The sequence below is a fragment of the Symphalangus syndactylus genome, chromosome 9 (assembly GCF_028878055.3).
Source record: "Symphalangus syndactylus isolate Jambi chromosome 9, NHGRI_mSymSyn1-v2.1_pri, whole genome shotgun sequence".
NCBI lineage: Eukaryota > Metazoa > Chordata > Mammalia > Primates > Hylobatidae > Symphalangus > Symphalangus syndactylus.
In genome coordinates, this window is record NC_072431.2 from 97,471,584 (window position 1) to 97,496,902 (window position 25,319).

General features: G+C 40.7%; 1 protein-coding gene across 4 annotated transcripts; it reads left to right on the plus strand.

The window, feature by feature from the left end:
- Positions 1–342: 342 nt before the first annotated feature.
- Positions 343–24,062, plus strand: KBTBD2 (kelch repeat and BTB domain containing 2). Of its 4 annotated transcripts, none has more exons than XM_055293474.2 (5): positions 343–707; positions 1,427–1,548; positions 12,309–12,814; positions 17,084–17,249; positions 21,345–24,062. In XM_055293474.2, exons 3-5 carry the CDS (start codon positions 12,645–12,647, stop codon positions 22,878–22,880), a joined length of 1,872 nt encoding a protein of 623 aa, XP_055149449.1. In that variant the 5' UTR covers positions 343–707; positions 1,427–1,548; positions 12,309–12,644; the 3' UTR covers positions 22,881–24,062. The 4 variants fall into 4 exon arrangements, with proteins under 4 accessions (XP_055149449.1, XP_055149451.1, XP_055149448.1 ...); XM_055293476.2 differs by having other exon boundaries at positions 1,458–1,548; XM_055293473.2 differs by lacking the exon at positions 1,427–1,548.
- Positions 24,063–25,319: the final 1,257 nt, after the last annotated feature.

A 25,319-nucleotide genomic window follows, 5' to 3' on the forward strand; every position in this document is an offset into this window, starting at 1 on the left:
CGAGGGCTCTCCCCTGACCTTTCCCGGGAACCCCCTTCAATTACGCTTCCCGTCACCTCGCGCCGCCCCCGCCCTTCCTGCTCTTTCCGTTTCCTTTTTCGCGCCTGCGCGGCCCCAATTGTTTTGGCTTTCCGGTGGTATCCGGCAGAGGAGAAGGGCGGGGGCAGCTAGAGTAAGGGAGGGGCGGGGGACGGTCGCGAGGACCCGGGAAACTGCAAAACTACCGCTGGTGCCGACAGGCGCGCGCGCGAGGCAGGAGGGCGGCGTGGCGAGGGCGGGCGCCGCAGGCTGGCCAACGGTCCACTGCCCGCGCGTTCCCGGGCCGCGGGCGGGGGCGAGAGCGCGCGGCGGGGGCGGGGCGGGAGCGGCGGGCCCGGCGTCTCGCGGCCCCGGGCTGACGAGGCGGTGCGGGCGGGCGGCGCGGCTCCCGGGGGAGGAGTCTGGCCGTGGTCGGGCCCTGAGGAGCGTGCGGCGGCGCCCGCAGAGGACGCTGCTTTCCGCGCTGGACGGACCGAGCGAGGGAGGGTGCGAGGGGAGACCGGAAGGAAGAGGCGGCGGCGCCAGCCTTCCTCGGCCGGAGGCGGAGGCGAGACCCCGGCCGAGGCCGCGGCGGGAGGGCCACGCCCCCGCCGCCGCGCCGGAGGGGCTCAGTGTGGACGGGGCCACCGGCTGGACCGGATCTCACCCCTCGGGACCGAGGGACGCGGGTGAGCAGGGGATGGTAGCGCCGGGCGGGCTGGAGCCCGTGGCGACCTGTGGAGGGGCCGGGGAGGAGGGCTGTGGCGGGAGGGGGCTCGGCCCTTTGTGGCTCGGCGGGTGGGAGGCGGCGGCCGCGGCATCTTTCAAACCGGAGACGCTTCCGCCGCGGGCGGGGGAGGGGCGCGGGCGGCCGGCGCCGCCCTCCGCACCCCGCGGCGGCCCCAGGGCGGCGGAGCTCCGGGCCGGTCCACGGGAAAGGGGCGGCCCGGTGCGCCGCTCGCTGGGCGTTTCCGGCTCCGGCACCGGGCGCCTCGGCGGCCGCGGGGCTCCCGGCGGCGCCTTGGCCTCGGCTCGCGCCCGCCCTTATCGAAGTAAAGCTGTTTCCCTTAAAGACTCGCGACGTGTTCGCGACATGGTGGGCCGAAGGAGGACACCACCTTCCTTCTGTATTTCCTCCTCCCGTACATCTGAACTAACCAAGAGGTCTAGACGAACAGAGCTCCTGTTATGGTCTATATCGACTTAAAAAAGAAGGCAGAAACTGCCCTTTGAAACGGAAAATTGTGTACGTGTTTGCTTTGTGAAATCTTTAACTTCCTTGAATTCGACCACCTCTCCCTACGAATTGAAAAACCGGGGAATTGAAAAACCGGGGAATAGAAAAATCGCTTAGTTTGATGTGGGGTGGTTATTTTGAGTTAACATCTTTTTTTTCCCTTGGGCTTAGCTATCTAAGAACTCTTTACTTGCTTCAAAAGGTAGAGGAGTGTCCATTCCACGGGCTACCACGGTGACCACTTCCAGTGAAAATAGGAAAAGAATTCAAAATACAAAATGAACTTTAAAAGGGTATGTTTGTGTGAACTATCTTCTGTGTCAATTAGCCTTATGAAGACGTAGGGGACAGGACTGGTCACGTGTTGTTTATACATGAATCTGTACGTCGGGCTCACTGAGCATTCAGGCGTTCAGAAACGAAACCGTATCAACGCTGTGCACTGACCAAAATAATGTTTTCTTTTATCGAGGCAACTAATTAACAGGGATCTTCCCCCCCTTCCCTCTGAGTTGTACATTTTTGCCGAATTTGAGTAGTATGGGTCTTAGATCTCTTGTGATTGTGCATGCCTTAGTTTGGTTAACCTTTGATAAGGACTTTTTTTTCTGACCTAAAGTAAATCGAAAAGCCAGTCGGTTGTTTTCTAATCTCGGTGATGTGGAATTTTGCTATTCTTTCCATCTGGCTGATAACTAATGTTAAGCTTACTTCTTCACTTTGATCTTCTGTTGGCTTAGTGCTTATTGAAGCCCTTTTAGGTTGGGGCCTGGAATCCTCAAGAGGTTGTCTTCTGTCAGTAACTCTGGAGTGCTGTGGCCTTTCTGTTGAGCATGCTCTGTAGTCCACACGTTTCCACAAAGTGGTGTTTTCTTTGCACGTAGTTTTGTAGGAAGACTATGAGTGCTATAATTCTACTCCCCTTTTTGTTCTCATAAGAAGCATTATAAAATCTGTTAACTTATGTTATTCACAGGGCATGTAAGGAGATGGGAAGGAATCAGTACATATGTCCATGCTACTCCATAGATTTTCTTCTGGGTGGTAGAAATATTGAGCTTTTCATTCCTAAACATTGAACATTGAATGTGCAAGGTCAATTCCTAGAAACTTGAATGCAGTCTTAAAAGCCAAATGATAACATTGGTTTTTCCAAAGATGTTACACATTTAGAAAAGAGTCCCCCTTTCCCTGTTCTCTTTGCCCACATTCCTAAGACAAGTAAGTAAGGCCAGGAAAAAGGATTGGTCCTGGTGTTATAAAATATGAGTGAAATTTTCAAAGTCCTTTGTTAGCTTAATGTTTTCAGTTTTGTAGAGTTTGAATGGACCAAGTGATACTTAGATAACTCAGTATTAGAAATGACAGGTTGATCTCAAGTAATTTTTTTTTTTTTTTGACACAGAGCCTCACTCTGTCACTCAGGCTGGAGTGCAGTGTCACGATCTCAGCTCACTGCAACCTCCGTCTTCAGGGTTCAAGTGATTCTCCTGCCTCAGCCTCCTGAGTAGCTGGGATTACAGGCGCGCGCCACCAGGCCTGGCTAATTTTTGTATTTTTAGTAGAGATGAGGTTTCACCATGTTGGTCAGGCTGGTCTCGAACTCCTGACCTCGCGATCCCCTCGCCTCAGCCTTCCAAAGTGTTGGGATTACAGGCGTGAGCTACCGCGTACGGCCGATCTCAAGTAATTTTTTTTTTTTTTTTTTTTTTTAAAGAGACGGAGTCTCGCTCTGTCGCCCAGGCTGGAGTGTGGTGGTGCGATCTTCGCTCGCTGCAAGCTCCGCCTCCCGGGTTCACGCCATTCTCCTGCCTCAGCCTCCCGAGTAGATGGAACTACAGGCGCCCGCCACCGCGCCCGGCTAATTTTTTTGGATTTTTAGTAGAGATGGGTTTTCACCGTATTAGCCAGGATGGTCTCGATCTCCTGACCTTGTGATCCACCCGCCTCGGCCTCCCAAAGTGCTGGGATTTACTGGCGTGAGCCGTTGCGCCTGGCCACCTTTCCCTAGCTTGCTTAAGTCACTGCACAGAGCCGAGAGGAAAAAGGAAAAGTGATATCCAAAATAAAAGGACATACTATACTTACATAATTATTGTATCACAGGTGGCATTGCCTTTATGTTCTTGTTTAATTTTTTAAAAGTGAGATAACTTGTTAATCATAATATAGTACAGCTTATACTTGTGACCTGAATTTACTTAGGGTGCTGAGCATAATTAACCTGATGGAGCCACGTCATCTATCAGTATGGTTGGAAAGAGAGAAGAGACCTAAGCTCTGAATGTGACTAGAGTAGGGGAAGCTATGCCGAAATTTTTTTTTTTTTTTTTTTTTTGAGACGGAGTCTCGCTCTGTCGCCCAGGCTAGAGTGCAGTGGTGCCATCTCGGCTCACTGCAAGTATGCTGAAATTTTTAAAACTTGATAGATTCTTCTAAAGGCCAGGTTTTTGTTTTTTTGGTTTTTTGGTTTTTTTGATTTGTTTTTTAATTGATGCCTGTCACAACTCCAGAAAATTCTGTTTGTGTAGCAGTTGACAATCTAAAAAACAAATGGTCTTTTCCAGACATTCTCAACTGTCATGGTTGTTTTGATAACTTGAAAGCAAACTGTTTCTAGCACCCATCTCTTGTCCTTCCTAAGGAGAAAACTATCTCATTGAAATAAAGGAAGGCTTGTTTTATGACTGGTGCCTTTCTGGACTCTCATTTAGTTTCTTACACTGACATTAGCCTCCTCAAGATTAGTCTTTTTTTAAGCATTAGTTTGTTTCATTATTTGTACCATCAAAATGAATTATGTGTGAGAAAAGGAAAAAAAAGGAAAAATTATCTTAATATTTTAGAACACTGAATTAAGATTTCAAGTGTCAAATGTTTGCAAAAAAGTCCCAATATTCTCTAAAAACATTGGATTTCTCTTATGTTTAGACAGAATGAAAAAAGAGAACTGTATTTGGAGTGCTGAGACCTTGAAATTGGAATCTTTGTACCTGGTGTAGGTGGGGAATCCAGGAGTTGGGAAAGTGCTACAAAAGCTTCACCAGTGGGTGGGTTAATAAAAATAATTTCGAATATCTATGTAGTAGTGCTGTGTGTCACGTACTGAACGAAGTATGAAATGTAATCCTAGAACAATTCATTGAGAAGAGAGTTCTACTTTTAACTCCATTTTATAGATGAGCAAACTGAGGCATAGAGAATAAATAACTTACAAAGGGCCACACAGCTATTAAGTTGCAGAACTGGGGCTTTAACCCAAGTAGTTTGGGTTTGTACTCAATTATTTTTCAACGGTTGACCTCCATGGAGAATGCCTTGGATCTTTTCCAATAAAAATTTTTAATCTTCTCTATTGACATTTGTAGCATTGGGAGATGCAGCACTCCCTAAGTTAGTAATGTACAATTTGAATGTGCTTCCTACAGGTAAATGATTTATAGCCGCACTGCCCTTCCTAGAGGGAGACCTATCACTCCTTCGTTCCTACTATTTATTTTATTTTTAGTTGGCAAATAATTGTATGTATTTGTGGGCTACAATGTGATGTTTCAATCTATGTACACATTGAGGAATGATTAAATCAGGCAATTTACATCTGTCACCTCATCTACTTATTTTTTTTGTGGTTAGAACATTTAGAATCTTTAGCAGTTTTGAAATATGCAGTATATTATTGTTAACTGCGATCATCACCATGCTGTGTAACAGATCACTAAAACTTATTCCTCCTGTCCAATGGGAACTTTGTACCTACTACTGTGCTTACTGTAGCAGGCCTTGCTAGCAGCCTCCTTCCCATCTTTTTATCCTTTCTTCCTTTTTCATCCACAGCTCAGTTAATTGCTGATTGGTTTCTTTATCACATTCAGTAGTTCTTTAATCCTTTATTGGTTCCTCAGTCTCTATATTCTGCCTGGCTAACATTGGAAAAGTTTGCTTTGCTTCTCTTTGTGTTTCCAGGCTACTCAGTGGGAGGATGCTACAAAGTACACACCTCTAGGAATGAAAACTTGGTTTCAAAGTGAAATTAGACATCTATCCCCCCTCACTGCCTCCCCCAAAAAAGCCAAAACACTGCTGTCAACCTCTGAAATCTTTAAAAGTATTTGGGACTTTTTAAAATTTCAACATTTCATACTTTTAATCTTGGTTCCTTATCCTTTAATATTAATAATCAGTCTGTAAAACAATTTCACTGTCACTGTTATCTCTTTGTGAGTATTAAAGTAGTATTTACTTTGTGTAAATTTTCTTTGCTGATATACTTTTGGGCATATTTTGCTGCTTACAGTGAGGAGTTAAACACCTTTTTAATACTGTTATTTTATAGGAAAGTTAAGTGAGGAATTCAGACAACCAACTTAAATTTGTTGAATAGAAACACAGTTGTCTCGGTTTCAGTGGGTGATTAGTTCCTAGGTCCCCTTGGGATATGAAAATCCAAGGACACTCAGGTCTCTGATATAAAATGCCATAGTATTTTTGATAACCTGTGCATATCCTCCCAATAAGTCATCTCTAGAAATATTTTTTTGTGGGAAGAGTTTCAGATTTTTAAGTAGAATTGTGTATGTTACTATTGATTGCTAACTGATTTAATCTTGACAATCATTTAGTAACAATGTTTCGAAACTTTCATGTGGTAGAATTCACTCAGAACCTCAGAGACTTGGGCATCCTAGAGAAAATGTATTAGAAGCATTTGTTTTCAATCAATTTATAAATTTTTGACTTCTGTAGGAAGTCTTCAGATTTAAAAATAAATAGGACTTTGTCCTGTAATAATTCGTAGAAAGTCAGTGGGTAGAGGCCGGACGTGGTGGCTCATGCCTATAATCCCAGCATTTTGGGAGGCCGAGGCGGGCAGATCACCTGAGGTCAAGAGTTTGAGACCAGCTTGGCCAACGTGGTGAAACCCCATCTCTACTAAAAATGTGAAAAATTAGCCGGACATGGTGGTGCGTGCCTGTAATCCCAGCTATTTAGGAGGCTGAGGCAGGAGAACTGCTTGAACCCGAGAGGCGGAAGTGGCAGTGAGCCTAGATCACGCCATTGCACTTCAGCCTGGGCGACAGAGTGAGACTCCATCTTAAAAAAAAAAAGAAGTGTGTAGACAGTGGAGGAGAGGATTTCATCCTGTGTATAACATTTTATCCTTATCTTTGCCATTCTCTGTGATCAAGCAAATCAGTCAAAAACACTGAATTGAGCCCAGGACTTAAGAAGTAAGAATATGTACGCTTTTTATGCCAAAGTACATTGCACTTTATTAAGATTGTGAATTTCATTATATTGTGTTTGCATGACTCCAATTTAATTCCTATGCTGGTTAGCATTTTTTACCATGGAATATATTCTAATAATCAGTGTTAGAATATAGGACTTTCTTACTAATCTGGAAGCACCTGATACCAGGAATTGTGGCATGTAACAGGGATTTCCCAAAGTAATTTAAGTGTTTTTGAATAGCTTTTTCTCAGTATGGGTTTTTTGGCAGATTATCTTGGGGAGAGATGTCTTTTTTTTTTTTTTTTAAACCTTAATTAAAGGTACTCACACGAGATTAAGAACATGTTTCAGAAGTCCACGGAACTAGCAGGAATTGGGGAAAGCAGTTGTGTGACTAGGTAAAAGATGTTAGAATATTTTGGTTGAGAAGAAAAGTGGAATATATATAAATTAGATTAAGAATTATATTTAATTCAGCGTTCAGGAATTTAAAGTTTGTGCTTTTCCTTGTTTTTGTGATCTGAAGAGAAACATTATTCTTGCAGAAACAACTTGAGGTACATATTTTAGTCACTGACTAAATATTTCATCAAGAAGCAGTATAAGGCCAGGTGCGGCGGTTCATGCCTGTAATCCCGGCACTTTGGGAGGCCAAGCAGGTGGATCGCTTGAACGTAGGAGTTCAAGACCAGCCTGGGCAACATAGTGCAATCCTGTCTCTTAAAAAAAAAATTAAAATTTGTGTGTGTGTGAGTGTGTGTGTGTATATATATATATATATATATATACACACACATATATGTATATAAAAGAAATATAAATTTTTTAAAATAAAGCAGAGGTTGGTAAATGTGGCCCGTAACCTGCTCTTGTAAACAAAGTTTTATTGAAATAACATTTGTTTCCATATTGTCTTTGGCTGCTTTTAGGCTGCAGCAAGACTTAAATCTTTGGGATAGAGACCTTATGGCTCCCAAAGCCTAAAATATTTTGTCTTTGTTATGAGAAGAGAGAGTAGTGTACCTTTTGAAGTTTTATTATTATTACTGTTTTTATTTTATTTTTTTTGAGACTGAGTCTCTCTTGTTGCCCAGGCTGGGGTGCAGTGGTGTGATCTCGGCTCACTGCACCCTCCCCCTCCTGGGTTCAAGCGATTCTCCTGCCTCAGCCTCCCGAGTAGCAGGGATTACAGGCACACACCATCACACCAGGCTAATTTTTGTATTTTTAGTAGAGACGGGGTTTCACCATGTTGGCCAGGATGGTCTCAATCTCCTGATCTCAGGTGACCTGCCCACCTCAGCCTCCCAAAGTGCTGGGATTACAGGCATGAACCACTGTGCCCAGCCTTTTTTTTTTTTTTTTTTTTTTAATTAAAAATTTTAGAGGCAGGATCTTGCTGTTGCCCAGGCTGGAGTGCAATGGCATGATCATAGCTCACTGCAGCCTTGAACTCCTGGCCTTAAGGTACCCTCTTGCCTTGGCCTCCCAAAGTGCTGGGAGTACAGGCATGAGCCACCACACCTGGCCAAAAGTTTATTTTGTAAAAATCAGGAAATCATTGCATATGTTAATAAAATCCAGAAGATTTAAATAGGTCTTCAATAAGTTTTTCCTTCCTCCTGTGTGATCCACTGTTAGTAGTAGGGCTGAGCACCAGATACCTTTGCTCATTTTACCTGTACTACAATTTTTCTTGGTAAAGAGTAAAATTTCTTGAACTCATGTCTCTATTAAAAGTTTGAAAGTAAAAGATCAAGATAGCTACATTTCAAGAGAAGTGTTTCATATACCCAGCTTGCTTCACTCATTTGCTTGCATCTTGGCTTTTGAGTTTGTCTAGAATAGCTGGTTTTTAAAACACCATGTTTTTGAATGACAGCTGTAGCTGTGGCTGTAATCTGTAGTAAGAGTAAAAGCCCTTGGTATTTTGTAGCTTTAGTGTTTGGCTTCTCTCAATCCAAGTATGTAAAGTGCAATGATTGGCACTTAGTATTCAATAAACATTTGTGGAATTAAATTTAGCCATTCATTCAGAAAAGAAAATTAAGTCAACAGTTTCCTTGATACCTGAGAACTGATCTGGGGAAGCTGGCTTCTACAGATGACAAGGTCTGTGACATTTTGAAGCTGATTTTAGATATGATATACAAAATGTAATTATTGAAAAGAGAAAATTTGTGAAATATGTCACATCAGCTGGTAATTAATATAGTACATACTGAATTACTTCAGAGGATTTAGGGTATTGGGTTCAAGTTTTGTTTTTAGGAGGGAAGGAGTCTTTTACAGAAAATGTTTGTGTTGTGGGCATTTGAAGATTGTTGGTTGATCATCCTAAACTTTGCAGATTTTCACATTTTTATTTTTATTTTTGTGAGACACAGTCTTGCTGGGTTGCCCGGGCTGGAATGCAGTGGTGTGATCTCAGTTCACTGCAACCTCCTCCTCCTGGGTTCAAGTGATTCTCAGCTTGAAGCAGCCTCAGCCTCCAGAGTAGCTAGTATTACAGGCATGTGCCACCATACCCGGCTAATTTTTGTATTTTTAGTAGAGACAAGGTTTTGCCATGTTGGTCAGGCTGGTCTTGAACTCCAGGCCTCAGGCCTCAAGTGATCTGCCCTCCTAGGCCTCCCAAAGTGCTGGAATTACAGGCGTGAGTTACCACACCTGGCCAAGCTTTCACATTTTTAGTTAATACCTTTGGAAGTCCATGCTCCCAGAGGGGTGAGATACTTAATTTTATTTATTATTTTTTGTTTTTGTTTTTGTTTTGTTGTTGAGATGGAGTCTCGCTCTGTCACTCAAGCTGGAGTGCAGTGGCACGATCTCAGCTCACTGCAACCTCTGTCTCCCAGGTTCAAGTGATTCCTTGGCCTCAGCTTCCTGGGTAGCTGGGATTACAGCACGTGCTACCATGTCCAGCTAATTTTTTTGTGTTTTTAGTAGAGATGGGGTTTCACCATGTTGGCCAGGCCGGTCTTGAACTCCTGACCTCAAGTGATCCACCGACCTCAGCCTCCCAAAGTGCTGGGATTCCAGGCATGAGCCACCACTCTTGACCTTAATTTTATTTTTAATTGTACTTGTTTATTTACTTAGTGTCATATCTGAATGACTTACTTTTTCTGCCTATTTTAAGGTAACTTTTACGTAGGCTGCCTGTCCAGGAAGAAAACATATCCTGTATTACAAAAGAAGAGTGGGAAATAGGGGAATCTAATAAAGCTGTGTTAATGAATATAATGACTTTGTACTTTTTTAGAAGCGTTCAATTGTTTTAATACGGTTTCATGGATACGATAAAAAATCAAACCTAGCAAAACCCAGTCATAAATGAGGCCTCCCCAAAATCATTGCAGAAAATCATATTATATGGTTAATGAAATGACCAGAGTGAGCCTGTACCGCTAGCCTGCAAGAAATTCTGGGGTCTAGCGGCATGATTTAAGTCTGTCTTGGCCCGGGCCACCAGTTGCTGTCACCTTGTTTAAACATGGATGGGGACAATTTTGAGTCCAGCTACTGGGATTAGGACTTTTACTTTATTAATGCATGTATTTCTGTAAAATATATTTCTAGAAGTAGGATTAGTAGATTGGTATTAAGCATTTCCAGTGCCAAGTATTATTAATACTTGCAATTCTGAAATTCAAAAAGCTCTGAAAAATCAAGTTCTAAAAAAAAAAAAAAAACTCTTTGCTAGTAAAACCTGACCTGAAGTAACGTGAGGCTATATATAGTCTTTATTTTTCACACCATTCGTAGTTGCTTCAGCAAAGATAATGTGTTTGATTATCCGTTGCTATTTGAGACTTCTTGAGAGGGTTTTATAATGTAGGGTACATGGGTCACAATACCTCTATAAAATCTGGAAAAGTGTAAATTCTGGAGTGTGTCTTGTGTCAAGAGTTTTGAATAAGGGGTTGTGGGTATGTATCAACTTACTCCTCTGTGTAAGAATGCTTGTTTTTCCACACCCTCAACAACACTATGCTTTGCTGCATTATTAATGTGTGGAAATAGTCAGTGATTTTAAGTATTATTTGCCTTAGCGATTATAGTAGTAGAACTCAGATTTATAGTGTAACATGCTGTTCTGGAAGAGCAGAGTTCTTACCTTAAATGACCCAGAGTCTCACTCTGCCTTTGCACCTGTTTTAGTTACTTTCAAAGTTGACTTGGCTGGAAACTTGACTGTATATCAAGTTAGCAGTTACTGTAATAGTATAGTTTGTCAGGAAGTATATGTGATTCTCTTAGACATAATGGATGGTATTTTGTGAGGAAAAATATCAGTGATTCTAATGATGGAGTCATTTCTTATTATGGTAACTAACGGTCATCTTAACAGTTGGTGAAAAAAGAGGTGGCAGTTTTGATAGTTAACATATTAGTAGCATTCTATTTGGGATTTTCCTCTTTTCCTGATTTGTAATTCCTTTGCCATGTGTTGTGAATACTGAATTCCAAATTAAATTTTTATTCAGCTGGAATTTTGTTTTTTTTTTTGGATGAATGGTATGCGGTATGACTAAAGCCTAGGTCCCCCCCGCCCCCCTTGAGCATTTAGCCACTTCCAACATTATTTGTTGAAATAAACCATTCTTCCTAGTTTGAGATGCCATATTTATCTTTATCATATCAAATTTCTTTTTTTTTTGAGATGGCATCTTGCTCTGTCGCCCAGGCTGGAGTGCAGTGGTGCGATCTTGGCTCACTGTAATCTCCACCTCCCGGGTTCAAGCCATTCCCCTGCCTCAGCCTCCTGAGTAGCTGGGATTACAGGCACGCACTACCACGACCAGCTAATTTTTGTATTTTTAATAGAGACAGGATTTCACCGTGTTGGTCAGGATGGTCTCAAGCTCCTGACCTTGTGATCTGCCTGCCTCAGCCTACCAAAGTGCTGGGATTACAGGTGTGAACCACCGTGCCCGGCCAATCATCTCTAGTTTCTTATGTGTACTTGGTTTTATGGGAGTTTTATAATACATTTAATATTTTCATAAAAATCATTAAAAACTTGCCCTTCCTCCCCTCAAATATCTTAGCAACCTTTGTGCATTCTTCCAGATAAACCCCTTGAAAATAGGGTTTAGATTGGATTTGTATTAAACTTACATATTAATTTGGAGAACATTCATATTTGTGTATGGAGTTTTCTGGGTAGGAACATATATCCATTACATTTTATGCTTTTTTTTTTAAGTAAAATTATATGCTTTTATTCGTAAAGATTCCTAGGAAAGAACCACTCTACAAAGAGACAAATTACATATACTTCTCTTACTGAATTGAATGGCAAATTTGAAAATAAACAGTTTGAATCTCTTTACCATATAGTTTAAATGAAATGTGAAGACTTTGTGAACGTGTTTAAAATATATTCAGAGAATGAGAAATCTCTATGTAAGATAGCAGGTTTTTTGTTTTTTTTAAAAAAATATTTTTTCTTAAATATTATGATCATTTGTTGCCACCAGACAAATAACTAAGAGATCTGGCTTTGGTAATTTAAGTTACCTATTTTGAAAGAGCTTTAAAAATGTGTACTTATTCATGTGTTCGTTATTTTCTGTGACAGTTATATTTTGTATAGAAGGCAAAAGTTAACTTGAAATTACAACTGGTAATTTTCTTGTTTTTTAATTTTAAATGTAGACTAAGAATCTTCATTTTTATCATGTTTCACTTTTATGGTAATGTCTAAAGTTGAACTTGAAATAAATATGATTTCTATTTAAGGCTGCCATTTTAAACGTTATATTCTAAAACTGTACTGGCCTAGATACTACAACTGAACTTTTTTTCTTTTTAGTTACTCCACAGGATCCACTGAACATAGGATGTTGCCACAAAATCTACCTCGTGTATTTTTCTGTTTCACTCATGAGCTGTGCAATTGCAGATTTGAGCACAATGTCTGCAGACTGTGTTGAAAAACTCTGAAGAACCTAATTAACACAGGATGACCTAGGAGTGATTCTAAGTCTGTAACAAGATATTACTCATTAGTGAATGTGTCAGTCTTGGTACTGAATGCTGCAGATAACAGCAAGTAGTTTCTCCTTTATTTCTGAAGTATTCACTTGACCTTCCATCAGTAAGACGGACTTTTCTAATCTGTTCCTGGAGATATTAATGGAATACAGTCATGTCCACTCAAGACGAGAGGCAGATCAATACTGAATATGCTGTGTCCTTGTTGGAACAGTTGAAACTGTTTTATGAACAGCAGTTGTTTACTGACATAGTGTTAATTGTTGAGGGCACTGAATTCCCTTGTCATAAGATGGTTCTTGCAACATGTAGCTCTTATTTCAGGTAAGTACTTTTAATGTTTTAAATAGAAATTCTTTGAAATGTTATTTAATTTTTTAAAAAGCCACATCTCAATTTTTGTTTTTAAGTTTTGCTTAAGGTTTCTATTCAGATGATGTAGTACTTGGCAAATCTCATTCTTGCATGTGTAAGGGACACATGAAAGAAGTTTTATAAAGGTTTAAATACAAGAAATGTTGCAATTAACTAAGGTAAAGTTTTAATGTTGGGAAGGCAGAAAGGTTTAGAATATTCTTTTTCCATTAAAAGAGAAAGAAAAGTGGGATAATTTACACTTTGAGATTTTAAAATGCTACCTTTAGAAAACAGTGATCTCTGTTTTTAAACTGACAAGTTATAGGCTCAAATAGTAATTTTTAGAGGGTAAAAATTGGTGCTGTTAGATAGGTTAAGACTTTTCTTTACAAAGTATATTTTTTATCACTCTTTACTATTACCATTTGTGATATTTCTTTATACTAGACTTTTTGCCAGATTTAAATATTTAATAACTAGTAGCATTGGTGTTCTCTATGCCTCTGAATGTAGAAGTTAATTTAGTTACTCTTTGCTAATAACAAATACATAAAGCTTAACTTTACATTTTTATGATCTTTTGCCTCTTTGTTGTACGTTTCCTGAGCAGAATAGAAGCCAAGGCATAGAAATTGCTTTATTTGTTCTTTGCTTTTAGGTAATTTTGACTTAATATTTGAAAGGGACAGGGCCAATAAAGGTGAATTAAATGTGGACCAGTATATTTCTACTACAAATATTAACAGCCATAAGCAGCAATCATCAGTGAGTTTGGTCCTGCTGTTTTGTTTTGTTTTGTTTGTTTGTTTGTTTTTTTGAGACGATCTCGCTCTGTTTTCCAGGCTGGAGTGCAGTGCAGTGGCACGATCTCGGCTCACTGCAACCTCTGCCTCTCAGGTTCAAGTGATTCTCCTGCCTCAGCCTCCCAAGTAGCTGGGATTACAGGCGCGCACCACCACACCTGGGCTAATTTTTGTAATCTTAGTAGAGATGGGGTTTCAGCATATTGGTCAGGCTGGTCTCAAACTCTTGACCTTGTCAAGATCCGTGCGCCTTGGCCTCCCGAAGTGCTGGGATTACAGGCATTAGCCACCGCACACCGCCTGTTCTGCTGTTCTTTAATGGCAGCTATAGACAGGACAGATTTCATTTGACCTTTCAGGGCTGACTTACTTTGTATGAAGATACCGAAACTTCACATTCCCTAACACATCCCATGATGATTGCAGAAGCTAAGGCTCAAATACCAGTTGTTGCCTTTGCTATGCCTACAATTGTTTTTTTTTTTTTTTTTTTTAAAGACAGTCTCACTCTGTCACCCAGGCTGGAGTGCAGTGGTGCTATCTTGACTCACTGCAACCTCTGCCTCCCAGGTTCAAGCGATTCTTGTGCCTCAGCCTCACAAGTAGCTGGGATTACAGGCACTCACCACCATGCCCGGTTAATTTTTTTGTATTTTTAGTAGAGACGGGGTTTCACCATGTTGGCCACACTGGTCTCAAACTCCTGATCTCAAGTGATCCACCCACCTCGGCCTCCCAAAGTGCTGGGATTACAGGCATGACCACTGTACCCGGCCAAGTCTGGGAAGTTTCTTAACCAATCAGTCCCCCACAGATACCAAGGGACAACTGTGTATTATCCCTAAAAGAAATCAGATATTTACTAAATAAATAAAATAGTTCAATATGTGTTTGGGGTTGAAGCCACCCATCATTAAAATCTTGTGCCTGGGACAGTTTCATATCCACAGGATATAATTTGAGCTTTTCCCAAGTGTTCTTCAACTAGATTCTGCTGGCAGAATTGTAGATTTCAAGATCTTTACATGTAATGCTCCTATACATCTGCTGTTAGAGATTTTGCCTTCTGAACTAAATACATTCTTCCTTTGTGGTTTGAGTTACCACTTCTGTCTATCCCACCAATAATTAGTAGGTACCTCTGAATAATAGTTTTAATATTTCTTGGTAACATTTATAGTTCATTTTAGACCCAAAATGAGAGAATTGCTTGAGAATTACTCAGCACTTCTTCTGTTGTGGTACTTCAGCTTGTTACAGTATTATGAAATTAAGTATTTGCTGTTTCTGGTCGGGAGTGCTGGCACATGCCTGTAATCCCAGCACTTTGGGAGGCCGAGGCGGGCGGATCACGAGGTCAGGAGATTGAAACCATCCTGGCTAACACGGTGAAACCCCGTCTCTACTAAAAATACAAAAAATTAGCCAGGCATGGTGGCGGGCGCCTGTAATCCCAGCTACTCGGGATGCTGAAGTAGGAGAATCGCTTGAACCTGGGAGTTGGGTGTTGCAATAAACTGAGATACCACCACTGCACTCCAGCCTGGGCAACAGGGTGAGACTCTGTCTCAAAAAAAGAAAAAAAGAAAATCACCAGATCCTATTGGCTCTTTATAGTGGGTTTTGTTTGTTTGTTTGTTCCTTTTTGAGGTAGAGTTTCAGTTTTGTCGCCCAGGTTGGAGTGCAGTGGCTTGATCTTGGCTCACTGCAACCTCTGCCTCCCGGGTTCAAGTGATTCTCCTGCCTCAGCCTCCTGAGTAGCTGGGATTACAGGCACCTGCCACCACGCCCAGCTAATTTTTGTATTTTTTAGTGGAGACGGTTTCACCATGTTGGCCAGGCTAGTCTTGAGCTCCTGGCCTCAGATGATCTGCCCACCTCGGCCTCCCAAAATGCTGGGATTACAAGCGTGAGCCACCAAGCGCCCAGCTATAGTGGTTTTTGTATTCATTTCTGCCAATATAACTCAGTTTCTTACCTCTTAGGTATGTTATTGTCATAGCCTGATAGGCAGTTTTCCTGTCTCTAGCCTTTAGCTCTTATAGTCTGTCAGCTTAGAGTATTCATCCTACATTTATCACTTACATTTTGTCGTGCTAAATTCAGACTTGAAACCCTTTGGTTTTCCCCACTATCTACAAGGAAAAGCTCAGACTCTCTTGTCTCATTTAGAGGCCCTCTGTGATCTGACTGCTCTTCATCTTTCCAATTCATTTTCTGGTTTCCTGCATGAGCCCGTATGTTCAAGTTATGCCCCTTGAGCAATTGCTTCTTATGTTCTACCCCGTTTTATCCATTTTGAATGGCTTCTTCATCTCTGTCCTTGAGGGGCCCAAGTTAGTGACTGTTGTGACACTCACTGTTGACCGCTACATGCAGAAGCTTTTCTCTCCTATTTTCATCTCTTACCTATATATGGGCATTCTGCTTTGTATTCTCCATGATGCCAATTGCCTTTCCATCATGATTTCCTGTATATAATAAATTTTTAGGAAAGTGTCCTGCATATTTTTAGAGAATTGTTTGAGTAAATGAATTTTTAACAGCTTTATTGAGATGTAATTTACATACCACAAAATCTACCCATTTTAAGTGTATAATTAAATGAATTTTAGTATATTTACAGAGTTATACAACCATTTCCACAATCTAAATTTAGAGCATTTTCATCACTTTGTGTCTATTTATAGACACAAACCCCATTCTTACAGTTCTAAGGAACTACTAATCTACCTTCTGTCTCTATATTTTCCTTTTTTAGATGTTTTATATAAATGGACTCATACACTATGTGGTTTTTGTATGTGGCTTCTTTCACTGAGCATAATGTTTTCAGGTTCATTTATGTTAAAGTATATATTAATACTTAGTTCCTTTTTATTGCTGAGTATTATTTCATGGTATGAATATAAGAAGTGAATAGAATTTTGAGATTTTCACTGAAAATGGCATGGTGGAATAGTCTGGTATATATTTGGGACTGGATTTTATTCTTATCTTTCTCCCTCAGAAATTTCATTGGCTAGGCACAGTGGCTCATGCCTGTAATCCGAGCACTTTTAGAGGCTGAAGCAGGAAGATTGCTTGAGCTCAGGAGTTGGAGACCAGCCTGGGCAACATAGGGAGGCCTTGTCTCTACTAAAAATAAAAAAAAAAAAAGCTAGGTGTGGTGGTGCATGCCTGTAGTCCCAGCTCCTTGGGAGACTGAGGAGAATTGCTTGAGCACAGAAGGTCGAGGCTGCTGTGAGCCGTGATCACACCACTGCACTCCAGCCTGGGGGACAGAGCAAGACCCTGTCTCAAAAAAAAAAAAAGTTTCACTTATAAGTAAATACCCTAAATAAACACCTCTTGTTATCTAATTGTTCTTTTCAGCTCTACATTTGTTTTGCACAAAACCTTTACAACTTTGTTTTCTCCATCTCCCCTGTAGGGCCATGTTTATGAGTGGACTAAGTGAAAGCAAACAAACCCATGTACACCTGAGGAATGTAGATGCTGCCACCTTACAGATAATAATAACTTACGCATACACGGGTAACTTGGCAATGAATGACAGCACTGTAGAACAGCTTTATGAAACAGCTTGCTTCCTACAGGTAAGCATATATATATATTTTTAGACGGAGTCTCTGTTGCCCAGGCTGGAGTGCAGTGGCGCGATCTTGGCTCACTGCAACCTCCGCCTCCCAGGTTCAAGGGATTCTCCTGCCTCAGGCTCCTGAGTAGCTGGGATTACAGGCGCTAATTTTTGTATTTTTAGTATGGGGTTTCACCATGTTGGTCAGGCTGGTTTTGATCTCCTGACCTCATATCCACCTACCTTGGCCTCCCAAAGTGCTGGGATTACAGGCGTGAGCCACCTTGCCCAGCCTACAGGTAAGCATTTTTTTCCTCAGTTACATACATGAGTTGTGGCTTATTGGTTTATTATGTGGTTTATTTTGTGAGGAAACATTGTTAAACCTTTTTTATTTGTTCTTGAGACAGGGTCTCGTTCGGTCACCCAGGCTGGAGTGCATTGGTGCAGTCATGGTTCACTGAAGCCTTGAACTCATGGGCTCAGGGGATCCTCCTGCTTCAGCCTCCTGAGTAGCTGGGATGACTAAAGCTGCACACCACCATGCCCAGCTACTATTTTTATTTATTTATTTATTTATGTATTTTTATTTATTTATTTTTTTGAGACGGAGTATCACTCTGTCGCCCAGGCTGGAGTCTAGTGGCGCGATCTCGGCTCAGATGCAAGCTCTGCCTCTGGATTCATGCCATTCTCCTGCCTCAGCCTCACGAGTAGCTGGGACTACAGGTGCCCGCCACCACCCCTGGCTAATTTTTTGTATTTTTAGTAGAGATGGGGTTTCACCGTGTTAGCCAGAAACGTCTCGATTTCCTGACCTCGTGATCCACCCGCCTTGGCCTCCCAAAGTGCTGGGATTACAGGCGTGAGGCACCGCTCCCGGCCAATATTTTTATTTTTTGTAGAGACAGGATCTCACTGTGTTGCCCAGGCTGGTCTCAAAATCCCAGGCTCAAGCAATCCTCCTGCATTGGCTTCTCAAAGCCCTGGGATTACAGGTATGAACCACCATGCCTGGCCCAGTAATGTCTTTTATCTATGTAATTTTCTTATTACGTATTTTAGAAGGTAAAAGGTTTTTTTCTTTTTACAAAATGTGTAAGAGAAAAACAATAGGATATGATTACCGAGTAAACTAAGTAGTTTTGTGATGGGAATGTATATCTGTTAATAAAAGAGATAGGTGAAAATTTTATACTGGTTTTGTGTGTTTTACTGCCTAACATACCTGAGAATTTTGATTTCAAGTTAAAGTAACTTTTTTTCTAAGACGTAGTTTCACTCTTGTTGCCCATGCAGGAGTGCAATGGCACAATCTTGGCTCACAACAACCTCTGTCTCCTGGGTTCTGGTAATTCTCCTGCCTCAGCCTCCCGAATAGCTGGGATTACAGGCATGTACCACCATGCCCGGCTAATTTTTGTATTTTTAGTTGAGATGGGGATTCGCCACGTTGGCCAGGCCAGTCTGGAACTCCTGCCCTCAAATGATCCACCTGCGTTGGCCTCCCAAAGTGCTGGGATTACAGGCATGAGCCACCACTCTCAGCCAAATTAAAGTAATTTTTAACAGTGTTTATTGAATTTAAGTGTTTCAATTTTTTTTTTTTTTTTTTTTGCATAGAGCTTACATATACTAATTTTTCATGATACTACTTTTCACAGAAAACTTGTGGAAATTATGATAAATATTTATAATGGCTATGTGACCATATTGAGCAATTAAGGAGAAGTATTTAAACAAAACAAGTGATGGTTGATATATTTATGTATGACAAACTGTTTTACTCTTTATTTCCCCATCATGTTCCCTTTTTAAATTTTAAGAGGAATATAAGAGTTTTTTTCTTCATTTCATCTCCTGTTTTGGAATAACACTATTTCACAAAGTTTCTTCAGATGGAGAACCTTTAGACCAAAGGTTAAATTTGGAGAGCACCGTTCATGATATTTGTTAAGTACTTAATAAATATGCACTGAATGAATATGCGTAACACTGGTTGAATGCCAACACCTGGGTATAATTCTGGAAACCAGAACTCAGTTCATGCTTTATGTAGTCTCCTTCCTTTTTAATCTTCCGTAGGTTGAGTACCCTTTATCCAAAATGATTGGGACCAGAAATCCAGTTCAGCCAGTTTCAGATTTCAGATTTTTTCAGATTTTAGGATATTTGCATTATATTTACTAGTTCAGCATCCCTAATCTAAAAATCTAGACTCTGAAGTGCTCCCTTGAGTATTTCCTTTGAGTGTCATGTCAGCACTCAAAATATTTCAGATTTTGGAGCATTTTGGATTTTGAATTTTTCAATTAGGGATACTCAACTTTTTGTGTGACAGGGTCTCGCTCTGTTGTCCAGGCTGCAGCGCAGTGGTGAGATCACAGCTCACTGCAGCCTCGATCTCCTGGGCTTAAGTCATCCCCCAGCCTCAGCCTCCTGAGTAGCTGGGTCTATAGACGTGCATCACCACACTTGGCTAATTATTTGATTTTTTGTAGAGACAAGGTCTTACGTTGCCCAGGCTAGTCTCAAACTCTTGAGCTCAGGCAGTCCTCTCACCTAGGCCTCCCAGCGTGCTAGGATTATAGGTGAGAGTTACAACACCTGGCCAACCTTTACTCCTTATTACACTAACCTTATTGTTAGTGTTCTACTCTACCCACAACTCTGGGGAAACTGAGGCTGGGGTAGCTTGCTGGTGTGCTAGTAATTCCAAACTTGAACGGGAGAAATGCTTACTGTAAGCACTGTCTTTATATAGCTTGCAAGTTGTCATTACTTTTTATTTTTAGAGACATGTCTTGTTCTGTTGCCCAGGCGGGAGTGCAGTGGCATGGTGATGGCTCACTGCAGTCTCGAATTGATGGGCTCAAGTAATCCTCCTCCCTATAATCCCAAAGTGCTGGGATTATAGGCATGCACCAGCACACCCAGCTAATTTTTTGTTGGTCCTTCTTTTAAAAGCAGGCATTTCTCAGAATTACTAAGGCATTAAGGAATTTTAAGAAAATCTGATTCCAGAATACTTTGTTACTGTAAATATTGACACTGCTCCTCACATTTTTTTTTCTGCCATCTTAACTAAAACCGTATACTACATCTGCTTGCTCAAATGCAAAACAGGACTCTGCCTTTTAGACTGTGTTGCCCTGGCAAGCCTGAGATGGGGCATTCTGTGACTACCAATATGACTTTCACTATCAACCACATGAAATGATCATGTGTTTCAGTACCAGATGCTGTACTAATACTTTATGTATATTCTCATCTGATCCTTACAGGCTCATTTGAGGGAGATAACCATTATTTCCCCATTTTATATAAGAGATAATTGAAGTTCAGAGATGTGAAGCTTCTTTCCTAATAAGTAGTTTCTAGGTACCAGCTGGCCAATTAAGTTTTAAATCTAAGCAACCTGACTTCTCAGTGTAAACAGTTTCTAGTTAATCACTGTGATGCTGAATAAATGTAGTAGGTAGCACATCTGATTCAACTGAGATCTACCTTCTTAAGAAAAAACAAATCTAGGAAGCTTACAGTGGCTAAGATGGGTCATTTAAATGTAGGTAATTTGTAATTGCACGTAAGTCTACTTCGGGTTGCTTTGGTATCTTACCTCTTTAGATAAGAATGGCAAATAACTACTCTTACTCATTGTGTGTGATTTTCTGGTTTTATGTAACTATATTGTCCAAATTGAGGAAACCAGAATCCAGTTATTCAACAACAATAATTTTCTCTATACTATGATTTATTTACATTTTTTCGTATAGTTCTCTCAATTACATATAAAGTCTAGGAAAGTATGACTAATGTATGAATTTCCTTACCTGTTCCTTAAGGCTGTTTTGTTTTTTAAGAGCTTATATATTGTATTACTGGTTCCTAAATAGAACAGTTAAGTAGGCCACTGAGCAGGAAAAATTACTGCAAAATTATATAGTCTTCTGAGTTTATTACTACCAGAAGACCTTATCTCTTAGCCCAGATGTGTGTATCTGAAAATAAAAATTACACTATGGGCATCTGATTAATGTACTTACGTCTTACGTAAAAGTAAAATGTGTCTGTCCTGGCCCTATCAGCCTGTTTTTTTTCCTTCTCATTCTAGGTAGAAGATGTGTTACAACGTTGTCGAGAATATTTAATTAAAAAAATAAATGCAGAGAATTGTGTACGATTGTTGAGTTTTGCTGATCTCTTCAGTTGTGAGGAATTAAAACAGAGTGCTAAAAGGATGGTGGAGCACAAGTTCACTGCTGTGTATCATCAGGATGCGTTCATGCAGCTGTCACATGACCTACTGATAGATATTCTCAGTAGTGACAATTTAAATGTAGAAAAGGAAGAAACCGTTCGAGAAGCTGCTATGCTGTGGCTAGAGTATAACACAGAATCACGATCCCAGTATTTGTCTTCTGTTCTTAGCCAAATCAGAATTGATGCACTTTCAGAAGTAACACAGAGAGCTTGGTTTCAAGGTCTGCCACCCAATGATAAGTCAGTGGTGGTTCAAGGTCTGTATAAGTCCATGCCCAAGTTTTTCAAACCAAGACTTGGGATGACTAAAGAGGAAATGATGATTTTCATTGAAGCATCTTCAGAAAATCCTTGTAGTCTTTACTCTTCTGTCTGTTACAGCCCCCAAGCAGAGAAAGTTTACAAGTTATGTAGCCCACCAGCTGATCTGCATAAGGTTGGGACCGTTGTAACTCCTGATAATGATATCTATATAGCAGGGGGTCAAGTTCCTCTGAAAAACACAAAAACAAATCACAGCAAAACAAGCAAACTTCAGACTGCCTTCAGAACTGTGAATTGCTTTTATTGGTTTGATGCACAGCAAAATACCTGGTTTCCAAAGACCCCAATGCTTTTTGTCCGCATAAAGCCATCTTTGGTTTGCTGTGAAGGCTATATCTATGCAATTGGAGGAGATAGCGTAGGTGGAGAACTTAATCGGAGGACCGTAGAAAGATACGACACTGAGAAAGATGAGTGGACGATGGTAAGCCCTTTACCTTGTGCTTGGCAATGGAGTGCAGCAGTTGTGGTTCATGACTGCATTTATGTGATGACACTGAACCTCATGTACTGTTATTTTCCAAGGTCTGACTCATGGGTAGAAATGGCCATGAGACAGACTAGTAGGTCCTTTGCTTCAGCTGCAGCTTTTGGTGATAAAATTTTCTATATTGGAGGGTTGCATATTGCTACCAATTCCGGCATAAGACTCCCCTCTGGCACTGTAGATGGGTCTTCAGTAACTGTGGAAATTTATGATGTGAATAAAAATGAGTGGAAAATGGCAGCCAACATCCCTGCTAAGAGGTACTCTGACCCCTGTGTTAGAGCTGTTGTGATCTCAAATTCTCTGTGTGTGTTTATGCGAGAAACCCACTTAAATGAGCGAGCTAAATACGTCACCTACCAATATGACCTGGAACTTGACCGGTGGTCTCTGCGGCAGCATATATCTGAACGTGTACTGTGGGACTTGGGGAGAGATTTTCGATGCACTGTGGGGAAACTCTATCCATCCTGCCTTGAAGAGTCTCCATGGAAACCACCAACTTACCTTTTTTCAACGGATGGGACAGAAGAGTTTGAACTGGATGGAGAAATGGTTGCACTACCACCTGTATAGTGGGGAAGTTCAGGGAGTGCACGCCTGAGTTATGTGCTTTGTCATTTTCTTTGCTAAACAAAAGAGGCTATGAAAGAACTAAATATGAGTACATAAAAATCTATCTTTGATAAATTTTATTTTTATGCCCTACTTAATATTTGCATCAGTATAATATATATCAGTGAGTCTTACAGAAAGATATGCTTCCATAATATGAAATAGATTATTCAATAATTGAGAAACTTTATGTGTAATCATGAGAGTATAAGAATCTGGATTATCTAACACTGTTAGCCCTGTGTATGTACAGTTCAAAAAGTTCATTTATAAAAGTAGTTTCCTGTTCCTAGTGTGGTATATCACAAATTGTGCTGAGGTTATTTTAGTATGTGTGTTTCATTCCCGTGCTTCTGTTCTGAAGTCTGAAGTCCTGGAATACAGTTTTCAGTGTAATTAATTCAACTGCACTTAACACTAATGTCCATGTTGGTATAGAAATGTCTAAATCCTATACTCTAGTTGAGGAAGATCTTCCATAATTTTATGGTATTACACAGGGAAAGCTATGACTGCAGGATCAGTCTAACTATACTATTAGGTGCATGTATTCTCTTTTCACTAACTTATATTTGTCTATCTAGAATACAGGTCTTCCAGTCAGCTGGTCATTTACCAGGTGTGGACTTAAGTTGCTGGGCTTGCAGTAAGAATTGCCAGCCCCTCATTGTGCGGGTCTGCGTGGAGCTTTAATAAGAAAAAGCCTCCACTTTCTGTATTATGTTAACATTGGCTCATGCATATAACTACCTGCTGCTGATGTAGTTCTCCATCTTCAAGATTTAGAGTGGGTTAACCAGGTCATTACATCTTAATTTAATAACAAGCATTACTGTAGAGTGATTGTGTATAGATCTGTTAGCTGTCAGAGTGTGTTTTTTTTAACCTGTTGTGTGCGTGTGGGGGTTAGGATTAGTAAGGTGAACTGTTCAGGAATATTCTGCACTAGCTGTGCAGAAGAGCAGATAACTAGCGCTGCTCTGGCATTAATCCCAGGAACCACTAGCAGTAGTGGGGCGCCACCAATCTAACATGAGCACAGGTGCTTCATGACAAACATTACTAGCATGTTCAACTGCATCATGTTCTAGCACTGTATTTTGAATGACATTAATTTATTAAATAAATTGTATATATTCAATATCTATTTTTCTTTTGTTATGGGAATGGTCTGCTTTTTAAATTTTGATTTTGCTAGGTCAACTTAGCTAGTAATAGGTGGTTTCTTCCAAATTTTGTTTGATAAAGATTGAGAGATATGCATAGGCTTTACTTAGGCTAGTGTCTTTCTATCCTGCTGGCATGTTAGAATCATCAGATTCTGATCATCATCTTTAGAAGCTTGAGATGATGCCTGAACCTCACCCCAAACAAAATGGTTTCTTCTTAGAGCACATCATTGGTCATATTTATAGACTTGAACTGCCCCTTCACTGCCTACGGAATGAAGTCCAGATTCCTTACCACATTTAAGGCTCTCTCTAATGTGGCTTTAAATTACCTTTACAGCCCTACCTTGCATTGTTTTCCCATAAGCCTTCTGATTAGGCTTTTGCTATGCTTTTTTATGCTATTCATGCTACTCAGAATGGTTTCTTCATCCCAACTTTACCTGCAGCTGGCTCAAGAGCTATTTAGGCAGTTTTTAAAGAATGTTTCCTGATGACCATGTCTTACCATGAGGTGAAAAGTATCCTTTCTCACGTTTTCTACTACCTTGTACCTAGATCTTATTAATTGTACTGATCATTCTATTGACTATTACTAGTTTTGGCCAGGTGGGGTGGCTTATGCCTGTAATCCCAGCACTTTGGGAGGCCTAAGTGGGAGGATCGTTTGAGCCCAGGAGTTTGAGACCACCCTGGGCAACATAGGGAGACCCCCCTCTCTACCCAAAAAAATAAAATAAAATTAGCTAGTCATGGTGGTGTGTAGTCCCAGCTACTAGGGAGGCTGCGGTGGGAGAATCACTTAACCCTGGAAGGTCAAGGCTGGAATGAGCCTTGACTGTGCCACTGCACTCCATCCTGGGTGACAAGACTGAAACTCCATCTCTAAAAGATAAAATAAATGAATATTATTGGTCTTCATGCTTTTCTACAAAATGATCAGTGTTGATTATTTATGGCTGCATCCCCCTGCAGTGTAGCGCAACACGCTGTATAGTTGGTGATAAAACTGTTGGATTAAAGCAGATAAATACGAAGTGCTTTGGAAAGTTTGAGAGTCAAACCCGATGTGCCAATTTTTTTATTCTCATTAGTAGTTCCATTAGTCACCTTTTCACTTATCTCTCCATCCAACTCAGATCTGTCATCTTAATACTTCTGCCACTATCATGGCAATATCTGAAACTCCTTTGCCCTGTTGTCATTAACTTATAACTGACAAAACCTGAGC

What these genes read in the sequence shown, in the direction of transcription:
- KBTBD2 (XM_055293474.2), top strand. Translation starts at nt 12,645, where the DNA reads ATGTCCACTCAAGACGAGAGGCAGATCAATACTGAATATGCTGTGTCC. An exon ending in ACATGTAGCTCTTATTTCAG is followed by an intron (nt 12,815 to 17,083) that starts GTAAGTACTTTT and finishes TCTCCCCTGTAG; the next exon opens with GGCCATGTTTATGAGTGGAC. An exon ending in AAACAGCTTGCTTCCTACAG is followed by an intron (nt 17,250 to 21,344) that starts GTAAGCATATAT and finishes TTCTCATTCTAG; the next exon opens with GTAGAAGATGTGTTACAACG.